The following is an 11,489-nucleotide window of genomic DNA, read 5'->3' as shown; positions in this document are numbered from 1 at the left end:
TATTTTGTAGTATGAAAACAATGGACTCATGGTGCTGTTGTTGTTGTGTTTCGTTCCAGACCGATTGCCGTGGGTACAGGGCGGTCATTGGTTTATTAAAGGCGCCAATAACTCGATGCACTCAACATTTGGGCAAGAGCCAATGCCGCCCGGGCTCTTAGTGAGACGCTCCGCTCGATGCCGCCGATTGTCCGCGACTCCCTGGACAATCGAGGTTATTACCTTAATTTTCAGAATATCTCTTTGGGAGGCAACATTTATTATTCTAACTTATTTAGGTTTTAGGTATTTGGAAAATTTTTTTATAGTTTGTTACATATTTTTTTTTTTTTTTTCAAATAAATTTAATTCAGTAAATTACAAAAAATATAATAAAACCCCTTAAAATACTAATCGCTACTTATAAAAGAAATTCTTGGTTTTAAATAGAAAATTTAAAAATGAAAAACCCAAAACGTTACAATTTGTATTTGTAAGTTTCTTTCTCTCGTCGCATCAATCTATTGTTGAAATTGCAACTAATTGCCCTCGGGTGGCATTTCAAGTTGCTGTTCCCTGCTGTTGCTTGTGTAAGTCGGGTGTTAATTGCTGTTGCTTAGCCTCTAGATTCGATTGCACCCAGGCATTGAAGACATTTCGACAATGTATGACCACACATTCATTGCTGCAGTACTCATCCTCCCAGTCGGGATTGATAATTGCCCGTTTATTGCAATTTTCCCTGGTGCATTTCTGTACGGTTTCATTGTCGTTTACCACAAGCACGGGCTCTGCGTCGCCCATGGAGGTGGCGGCAGTGGTGTTACTATTATTAAGCGAGTTGTTAATGGCAGGGATAGTAGTGTTGTTGTTGTTGCCCATATTAACCATTTGCGGTTGTATGGTGTTATTACTTGGGGCTAATGCTGCTGCATTTGGAGATGTTTGCTTTTGTTGTTGATTGATATCCATGCTGAATAGAGAAGCAGGCTTGTTGTTGTTGGCGAGGCTTATTTGTTGTGGAATTGTTGCGGCCGCATTTGTTTGGCCTAAACCTTCGTCTGTGGTTGATTGTTGTTGCTGCTGTTGTTGTTGTTGTTGGCGGTAAATTCGCATTTGTTTGATATAATCATTCTTGGCCACCTCGTTTTTCTTATTGTAACCAGCCTTATGCGCCGGATCCAAGGCCTCCCACATGGAGGCCACAATTTTCGATAGCTCCTGAAATGAACAGCTGGGATTCTGTTGTTTAATGGCACTCACGGTGTCTCGAAAGAAATAGGCATAGGCCGACAATGGTTTGGAGGGCTCATTGGGCATTTGTTTGCGGGCCGCCAATGTTGTGGGCTGTACCGTACCAGCACCACCACCACCGCCACCGCCACCGCTTGCTGCCGCTGTCTGTTGTGATCCTATGGAAGCGGAGGTAAATGAATCATCATTGGCCGTATGATATTCATCCGATGAGTTGTGTAGATTTATCATACGTTTTGTCTGTAGAAGAAAACAAGAAAGAACAAAACCGTCAATTTCATATATTTATGGATATCTTTCGCTCGCTCTCTATCTCTCTTGCTGATATTTTCAACTGGACAACAACTCACTAAGAGCTTCTTCATTTGTTGTGGCTAAATACTGAACTAAACTAAACACCAAAGACCACCACCGAAAGTGAGAGGTGTCTGTCAATTGTTTTTTTTTTTTTTTTTTTAATTTTATTATGGATGTGTAGTACTCTGTGCCGTTGGATTTATTTTCTGTGATGCAGAGATTGAAATCATCGATAAGGGCCCTACAACGGATACGAGTTGCTGGTGCGTTTCGGGTTTTTTTTTTTTTTTTTTGTTATTTGTATAGTATAGTGTGTCCATATGAGCGTCGAACAAGAACAGGCACAAAATAAAATAATATTGGTATAGTAATAATAATACCAAACTGACCTCAAACCGAGACTTTGATAACGATTTTTTTTGGTTTGTTTTAAAAAATCATTAAAAACCAATAGTCGCAACGAAACAAACGCCATTATGGCATTTGACGAGCAAGTCTAAACACAACACAACACAAATTTGGCGAACTAAGCAGCCCCTTATGTTTAGAATTGTTTTTCGTCTATAAACGATGGGTTTGATATTACGACGCTTCGCGTCAAGTTGCATAAGAGTTTTGTTTTTCACCCCAGCGGCAATGCAATAATCACAGCTGCAGCCAGTGCTGATAATAGCATGGCATATATGGACATTGTCTATGGCATATTTATAGAAAATAGCTAAAAAAATTTAATAATTCAAAATTCTATTTATTAGGTGGTCCAAAAAGTAATTGTCGGTAATATAGTCGGCGTTGACAAATTTTTTCAACGGCTTGTGACTCTGTAATGGCATTCTTTCTTCTGTCAGTTATCAGCTGTTACTTTTAGCTTGCTTTAGAAAAAAAGTGCGCGAAATTTTTTTTTACATTTGTTTGTTTGGCATCAATTTTAATATGGCTACCACATGTATTGAAAGAAATTCATTTAACAAACCGAATCAACGCTGGTGATATGCACCTTAAACGCAATGAATTCGATCCGTTTTTAAAACGAATCATAACTGGAGATGAACAAGTAAAAAGGCGTCAAGTTTGGCCGGGCCGAACTTTGGATACCCACCACCTCGGGTATATATGTAAACCACGTTTCGTCAAAATCTGGTGCAAAACTCATACCTTATGTCCCAGAGCAGAAATATGTGGAGGGGCATAACTTAACTCTTTGTCCACAATTTCGCCTACATCGGACAATAAATTCGCTTTTTATGGCCCCAAAACCTAAAACCGAGAGATCGGTCTATATGGCAGCTATATCCAAATCTGGAGCGATCTGTGCGATAATGCAGAAGTAAGTCAAGGGGCTTAACTTAACTCATTGTTCCAAATTTTGGCGACATCGGACAATAAATGCGTGTTTTATGGGCCTAAGACCCCAAATCGGAAGATCGATCTAAATGGCAGCTATATCCAAATCTGAACCGATCTAAGCCATACTGACGGAGGATGTCGAAGGGCCTAACACAACTACCTGTCCCAAATTTCAGCAAAATTGGATAATAAATGTGACTTTTATAGGCCTAAGACCCCAAATCGGAGGATCGGTCTATATGGCAGCTATATCCAAATCTGAACCGATCTAAGCCATACTGACGGAGGATGTCGAAGGGTCTAAGACAACTCACTGTCCTAAATTTCAGCAAAATTGGATAATAAATGTGGCTTTTATAGGCCTAAGACCCTAAATCGGAGGATCGGTCTATATGGCAGTTATATCCAAATCTGAACCGATCTAAGCCATACTGACGGAGGATGTCGAAGGGTCTAAGACAACACACTGTCCCAAATTTCAGCAAAATTGGATAATAAATGTGGCTTTTATAGGCCTAAGACCCCAAATCGGAAGATCGGTCTAAATGGCAGCTATATCCAAATCTGAACCGATCTAAGCCACATTGACAGAGGATGTCGAAGGGCCTAAGACAACTCTTTGTCCCAAATTTCAGCAAAATTGGATAATAAATGTGGATTTTATTGGCCTAAGAGTCTAAATTTGAGGATCGGTCTATATGGCAGCTATATCCAAATCTGGACCAATCTGAGCCAAATTGACGGATAATGTTAAAGGGCCTAACACAACTACCTGTCCCAAATTTCAGCAAAATTGGATAATAAATGTGACTTTTATAGGCCTAAGACCCCAAATCGGAGGATCGGTCTATATGGCAGCTATATCCAAATCTGAACCGATCTAAGCCATACTGAAGGAGGATGTCGAAGGGTCTAAGACAACACACTGTCCCAAATTTCAGCAAAATTGGATAATAAATGTGGCTTTTATAGGCCTAAGACCCTAAATCGGAGGATCGGTCTATATGGCAGCTATATCCAAATCTGAACCGACATAAGCCATATTGACGGAGGATGTCGAAGGGCCTAAGACAACTCTTTGTCCCAAATTTCAGCAAAATTTGACAATAAATGTCGCTTTTATGGGCCTAAACCCCTAAATCGGAGGATCGGTCTATATGGCAGCTATATCCAAATCTGGACCAATCTGAGCCAAATTGACGGATAATGTTAAAGGGCCTAACACAACTACCTGTCCCAAATTTCAGCAAAATTGGATAATAAATGTGACTTTTATAGGCCTAAGACCCCAAATCGGAGGATCGGTCTATATGGCAGCTATATCCAAATCTGAACCGATCTAAGCCATACTGACGGAGGATGTCGAAGGGTCTAAGACAACTCACTGTCCTAAATTTCAGCAAAATTGGATAATAAATGTGGCTTTTATAGGCCTAAGACCCTAAATCGGAGGATCGGTCTATATGGCAGTTATATCCAAATCTGAACCGATCTAAGCCATACTGACGGAGGATGTCGAAGGGTCTAAGACAACACACTGTCCCAAATTTCAGCAAAATTGGATAATAAATGTGGCTTTTATAGGCCTAAGACCCTTAATCGGAGGATCGGTCTATATGACAGCTATATCCAAATCTGAACCGATCTAAGCCATATTGACGGAGGATGTCGAAGGGCCTAAGACAACTCACTGTCCCAAATTATAGCAAAATCGGATAATAAATGTGGCTTTTATGGGCCAAAGAGTCTAAATTTGAGGATCGGTCTATATGGCAGCTATATCCAAATCTGAACCGATATAAGCCATATTGACGGAGGATGTCGAAGGGCCTAAGACAACTCTTTGTCCCAAATTTCAGCAAAATTGGACAATAAATGTGGGTTTTATGGGCCTAAGAGTCTAAATTTGAGGATCGGTCTATATGGGGGCTATATCAAGATATAGTCCGATATGGCCCATCTTCGAACTTAACCTGCTTATGGACAAAAAAAAAGAATCTGTGCAAAGTTTCAGCTCAATATCTCTATTTTTTAAGATTGTAGCGTGATTTCAACAGACAAGCGGAGGGACATGTCTAGATCGTCTTAGATTTTTACGCTGATCAAGAATACATTTACTTGATTGAGTCGGAAATGGATATTTCGATGTGTTGCAAACGGAATGACAAAATGAATATACCCCCATCCGTCGGTGGTGGGTATAAAAATGGATTGTTTACAACAACGTTAGTCGAAAACGATCATGGTCCAAGCATGGTGAACCTGCTCAAACCACTTCAAAGGCTGATATCCACCAAAAGAAGGTTATGCTGTCTGTTTGGTGGAATTGGAAGGGTGTGTTATATGCTGAGCTGCTTCCAAGGAACCAAACGATTAATTCGGATGTTTACTGTCAACAATTGGACAAATTGAATACAGCCATCAAGGAGAAGCGACCAGAATTGGTCAATCGTAAAGGTGTCATATTCCACCAGGACAACGCTAGACCGCACACATCTTTGGTCACTCGCCAAAAACTGAGTGAGCTTGGCTGGGAACTTTTGATGCATCCACCATATAGCCCTGACCTTGCACCATCAGACTACCATTTATTTCGATCTTTGCAGAACTCCTTAAATGGTAAAACTTTCGGCAATGATGAGGCTATAAAATCGCACTTGGTTTAGTTTTTTGCGGATAAAGGCCAGAAGTTTTAAGAGCGTGGAATACTAAATTTGCCAGGAAGATGGCAAAAGGTTATCAAACAAAATGGCAATTATATATGTGATTAATGTTCATTCTAAGTTTTATTAAAAATGCATTTAATTTCTTTTAAAAAATCCGCAATTACTTTTTAGGCAACCCAATATTATTGAAACAAGTAACAAGTAAAACCATGCCAAGTTCGGACGGGCCGAAACTAGGGAACCCAGCACAATTCAACATAGTTGTGTATTTCAGGTACCAATATTCTGCCAACTAAGCACAAAATGAAGCTTCTTGGGGAGGACTTATCAGGAGATCGGTTTCTATTTATAATACAAACAAGAAAAAATAGAAAATAAATAACTCGCCGTGATAAATTACGACTTCTAGGGCCTCAAGATGTCAAATCGGAAGATCGGTTTATGTGGGAGCAACATCAGTTTATAGGCCGATTTCGACCGTACCTGGCAGGTTTGTTGGGTGCAATAACAAAACACTCTGTGCTAAATTTCAGCCACATTGGAGGCTTGTAGGGGCTCAAGATGTCAAATCGGTAGATCGGTTTATATGGGAGCTATATCAGTTTATAGGCCGATTTGGACCGTACTTGACACAGTTGTTGTAAGTCATAACAGAACAGTACATGTCAAATTTTAGCCAAATCGGATAAAAATTGCGGCTTGTAAGGGCTCAAGAAGTCAAATCGGGAGATCGGTTTGTATGGAGATATATCCGGTTATAGACTGATTAGGACCGTATTCGGCACAGTTGTTGGAAGTCATAACGGAACACCATATGCAAAATTTCAGCTCAATCGGACTAAAATTGCGGCTTCCAGGGGCTCAAAAGTAAAATCGGGAGATCGGTTTATATGGGAGCTATATCAGTTTAAGGACCGATTTGGACCGTATTTGGCAGGTTTGTTGGAAGCAATAACAAAACATTCTGTGCAAAATTTCAGCCAAATTGGATAGCAATTACGGCTTCTAGGGGCTCAAGATGACAAATCGGGAGATCAGTTCATGGGGGAGCTATATCTGGTTATAGACCGTTTTAGACAATACTTGGCACAGAAGTTGGAAGCCATAACAAAACACTCCTTGGAAAACTAAAATTTCAGTTTCGGTTAACATATGGAAAAGAGGGCTATAACCAAATCTGAACCGATATTGCCCATTTGCAAACCCCAACGACCGGTTAAGAAATCGAAACACCGCAGAGTGAAACAGGAAGTTCCCCAAGTAGGGGTGAAATCTCCTGCACTGTTTAACCTCTACCTATCCTCCATTCCACCCCCTCCAGACGGCATAGAGCATATGACAGATATCCGGACGATTGTACGATCATGGCATCAGGCCCCCCACCCATTGTTGACATCTACGATAGGTTGAACATCTACCTCAACGAACTTGCCTCATATTTCGTGAGCGTGAGGATCAGCGCTACAAGAGAGAACCTCTAGATCAAGCGAGCGGCATATCAAGCAGGTCTAGACAACATTCATGCAGACATGGTAGCAGATGTAGTAAATGGCTACCGGGTGAATGTAGTCCTTGCAGAACGATCGCCTCCCATTGCATCTGAAGAAATTGATCTCCCCCGGCAAACCAGAGAAGTTCTGGCTCAATTACGTTCCGGCAGATGCAGCCGCCTCAACTCCTACACAGCAAGGATTGATGCCGACGTGCAAGATGTATGTCCCGATTGTAACCAGGGTCGCACGATACACGTCAACTGTATAACTGCCTGACCAGACCCATTCGACTGTGGACCCAGATCCCTGTGGACGCAGCCCATCTTAGCCGCAGAGTTCCTGGGTCTTGACACTAAACAAAATCAAGCAGACAAAAGATAGAACACAATAAACTGCTACAACAACAACAACAACCTACCTCAATAACCCGGCACGGGATAGCTGTGACTGATGTCCGATCTGTGTGGTATGCATAGGGGAGCTATATCAGGCTATAGACCGATTTGGGCCGTACTTGGCACAGAAATTGGAAGACATCACAGAACATAATTCGCAAAATTTTAGCCAAATCGGACAAAAATTGTGATTTCCAGGGGATCAAGGAGTCAAATCGGGAAATCGGTTTATATGGGAGCTAAATCCAAATCTGAACCATTTGCAATCCCCAACGACCCGCATCAATATAAAGCATTTGTGCAAAATTTCAAGGGGCTAGCTCCATGCGTTCGGCCGCTATCGTGATTTCGACAGACGAACGAACGGACGGTCAGACCTGGCTAATTTGAATCAGAATTTCGAGACGATCAAGAATATGTATACTTTATGGGGTTCTAGATCAATATTTCGAGATGTTACACTCTGTGCAAAATTCCAGCCAAATCGAATAATATATGGGATATGGGGGCTATATCCAAATCTGAACCGATATTTCCCATTTGCAATCCCCAACGACCGATCTCAATAACCCGGCACGGGATAGCTGTGAACACTACACAGGCTGGATTGATGTCCGTTGATGTCTGTTGACGATGTTATAACCGCAGACTACCATGCAATCCCATGGCAGCCTGTTCAGGGGCAAACTTCTCCCATACCAATGAGTGCTGTCCGATTCAAGTTAAAGCTCAATGACAAGGGGCCTCCTTTTTATAACTGAGTTCGAATGGCGTACCACAGTGCGACAGTTCTTTCGGGAGAAGTTTTTACATGGCATAGTACCTCCCAAAAGTCGCCAGCATTGGGAAGGGATAACCAACGCTGAAAATTTTGTTTATGATTCGAACCCAAGCTTTCAGCATCTGGGCGGACATGCTTAACTCTGTCCACTGGCTTGAAAAAATTCACATCGGGACGAGGCTGTCGCTTAGAGTATTTTTATAGTCTTTTGGTCTTGGGAGAGGAACATCACGGGGTCATTGTTACATATACTTCCTTCCTGCTCCATATATTCTGGACCCTGTTTTCGTTCTGTTTGGCAGAACCGCCTCTATCATCTGTTGGTGTCAGTGAGGTGTAACCGTTGTTGATGTCGATGAACGACTTTATCTGTGGATGAGCCTGGTAGCTCTCAGCTAAGGTTTCGTAATAGTAATGATAGTAGTTCCGACTTAACTAAGTTCATGTGCTACGTCAGTGTATTTTTCCTACTGGTCTAAAATTGATGCCAACGTTCCAAATGTGTAATGTCATCTGCTCTTGCGATAGCGATCCTCGTCGAGCTTCTACAGGTGAGCAAGGTTGTTCCAATCCATAAGACCGATCACCACGAAAACGCTGTTGTTTTTGTTGTAGCAGTGTGTTGTACACTGAGGCGGCAGCCCTTGTCGATGAAGGAATCCATCGGTACGTACAACCGGCTACCATGGAATTGTATGTAGAGATTGTATTGTATGTATTGCATGCAGAGATACGGATCCTCGTCGAGCTTCTACAGGTGAGCAAGGTTGTTCCAGTCCATAGGAAGTGTGTTGTACACTGAGGCGGCAGCCCTTGCCGATGAAGGACTTCATCGGGTCAACCAACCAACCGACTGCCATGGGAGTGTCAGTATTGTGTTCTATCTTTCGTATGCCTATTTCTGTTGAATATCCAGATCTAGGAAGTCTGCGAGTAAGGTGGTGTCCGTCCAAAGGGTTCTGGGTCTGAGTGGAGTTGATTTGGCTGGGCAGATAAAAAAGTGGCATGTGGCCCTGATCACAATCAGAACACGCTTGCTGCAATTTGGTACAAATCCTATCACTAAAGGAGTTGAGGCGCCTGCATCTGTCGGAATGCACGGCTTTCACATTCGATGTCCTCATATAGTTTGACAGTGCTGACCGTGGTGTATGCTTTCGATAGGCACAGTGCCAAAAAAGACCCTTCTATAATAGTGGCTGGACTGGTTGAAGCTAAAGCAAACGTACGGGGTGATAGCATGCAAAGCTGTGAGGTTGTATGCTAAGCATTTTTCGGAACGGGGGAACGTGATGAATTTTGGTTATTTAAAGGCGCCAATAAATCGCATTGTCATATCGAGCATCAAAGGTATTCCATATTTTAAAAAGAGTCGGTGAACGCCCGGTCTCACTAAGACTCTCCACTTGATACCGGTTACTACAGTTACAACCACTCCGTGTACCCACGGAGCATCAATCCCATGGCAGCCGGTTTTATGCACCGGATTGACCCGATGAATTCCTTCATCGGCAAGGGCTGCCACCTCAGTGTACCACACACTGCTACTACTACTACTCTATTACCTACAACCTCGGGCCGCTCCCGGTAGCTCCCAACTGAGCTCCTAATTATAACGATGAACACCACACTGTTCAGCTTTTTGGTTTCTGGGACTTACCCCACGACACAATGTATGAAGCAGCAGCTACTAACTCTAGTGCCAGGAAATGCATATTTTTGATTTTTAATTAAAAAGATCTGGGAGATAGGTAAGACGAAATCGGGGACTTCAAGAGTCGGAAAATATAATGATCGCTGTAATCTAGGAGACAAAGCAAACCGGCATTTGTACTATAATTGTTATTGTTGTAGCCACATTTTCAGGTGGAGGTGGCGATCCTCGTCAAGCTGCTGTAGGTGAGCAAGCTCGTTCCGGTCCTAAGGACCAATCACCTTCGGTTATTTAAAGGCATCAATAACCCGCCTTGTCATATCGAGTACAGTACATGTACAAGAACCGGTGCCGGATTCTCACTGAGACTCTCCTCTCGATACCGCTGATTGTCCGCGATTGCCGTTGCAGCTACTCCGTATGGAGCATTGTGACCATGACAATTTCTTCACAATCCCATGACTGCCGGTTGTATGTACCGGATTGACCCGATAAATTCCTTCATCGGCAAGGGCTGCCGCCTCAGTGTACCACACATTGCTACTACGACAACAACAACAACAACAAGGATTCCTTCACCTTTAAATAGGTTCTGTGTTGATGCTTAAGTTTTGCCTGAATTGACCTGAATGACCATGGATTTTATCAGATGTTCTGAAATCGAAGCTTACACTCTTCCGCAACAGTCGACATTAACTATTAAATAACCTCAACTAAGACATATTTTTGATGATTGGAAGGAAATTGATTCCAAGCGTCCAGAGATAGAGATTTGTACACGATGCAAACATTCTACAACTTGCTACCTTTTTGTTGGCTGTGGTGTTTGAAAAAGAGCTACTGATAATACACCAGAAACGATGTCAGTAAACAGAAATATGAACAGCAAATTTTGGTAAAGAAACTTCTTGGTTGTGCCAACTTTCATAAAATCTAAACGCTTAAACAAACTTCCCTTCCTTCGACAATGGTTTCATTGCAGGAGGCTTGTTATCATTAAGATATCATACTGCATGCCAACCCTATGGTTATGCTTTTTAATATGTCATGCTCACAATACTATTGCTTCCTTCTACAAGAGCATGCTTCCACGAAAACCACATGTCCCAAGAACATAGATATTTAAGGAAATTGCAATTATTAATGAAATACCCAAAAGAGGTTTATTGGCCTTACCTTGTCGTCACCAAATGTTGTTGTTGATGAATGAAATTGATTCATGTTATTGTGGTTAACACTTGTTGTTGGTCTACAATCTATGCCGACTTTTTATATCCTCTAATGCGACATAATAAAATCAACGTTTACTCTGAAACCGTAGAAACTTTAATTTGTTAAACGTTTTTGAAAGTTCCAATGAATTTTATTTCTATTTACTTCTCACTTTGACGATTAATTCGAAGCACAAAGCCAGACTGAAGCAAATTAACGGCGTCGCCATTGTGTGAGATTTTTAATCCCAATGAAAGTATTGGCGTTGCTTCGTTTTTGGCGTCTAAACACAATCATGGCGGCGTTCAATAGGAATTTGACGTCTTAAGCTGAGTATACTGTTCAGTATTTCGAGCGGAATGCTGTCAAACTTCATAAAAAAAAACGTCAGCGAAACATTGACAGAAAACC

General features: G+C 41.8%; 1 protein-coding gene across 2 annotated transcripts; it reads right to left on the bottom strand.

Annotated features, from left to right (window-relative positions):
• Positions 1–312: 312 nt before the first annotated feature.
• LOC106092928 (TOX high mobility group box family member 4) lies at positions 313–11,278 on the bottom strand. Of its 2 annotated transcripts, none has more exons than XM_013259883.2 (2): positions 11,043–11,278; positions 313–1,473 (listed from the first exon to the last, which is right to left on the bottom strand). In XM_013259883.2, exons 1-2 carry the CDS (start codon positions 11,085–11,087, stop codon positions 541–543), a joined length of 978 nt encoding a protein of 325 aa, XP_013115337.2. In that variant the 5' UTR covers positions 11,088–11,278; the 3' UTR covers positions 313–540. The 2 variants fall into 2 exon arrangements, with proteins under 2 accessions (XP_013115337.2, XP_059226070.1); XM_059370087.1 differs by lacking the exon at positions 11,043–11,278 and adding an exon at positions 1,584–1,759.
• Positions 11,279–11,489: the final 211 nt, after the last annotated feature.

Source organism: Stomoxys calcitrans, chromosome 1 (assembly GCF_963082655.1).
Source record: "Stomoxys calcitrans chromosome 1, idStoCalc2.1, whole genome shotgun sequence".
NCBI classification, from domain to species: domain Eukaryota; kingdom Metazoa; phylum Arthropoda; class Insecta; order Diptera; family Muscidae; genus Stomoxys; species Stomoxys calcitrans.
Note: the sequence above shows the minus strand (reverse complement) of the source record. Positions and strands in the feature narration are given on the sequence as shown.

What these genes read in the sequence shown, in the direction of transcription:
- LOC106092928 (XM_013259883.2), bottom strand. Translation starts at nt 11,087, where the DNA reads ATGAATCAATTTCATTCATCAACAACAACATTTGGTGACGACAAG. An exon ending in CAACATTTGGTGACGACAAG is followed by an intron (nt 1,474 to 11,042) that starts GTAAGGCCAATA and finishes TTTCTTCTACAG; the next exon opens with ACAAAACGTATGATAAATCT.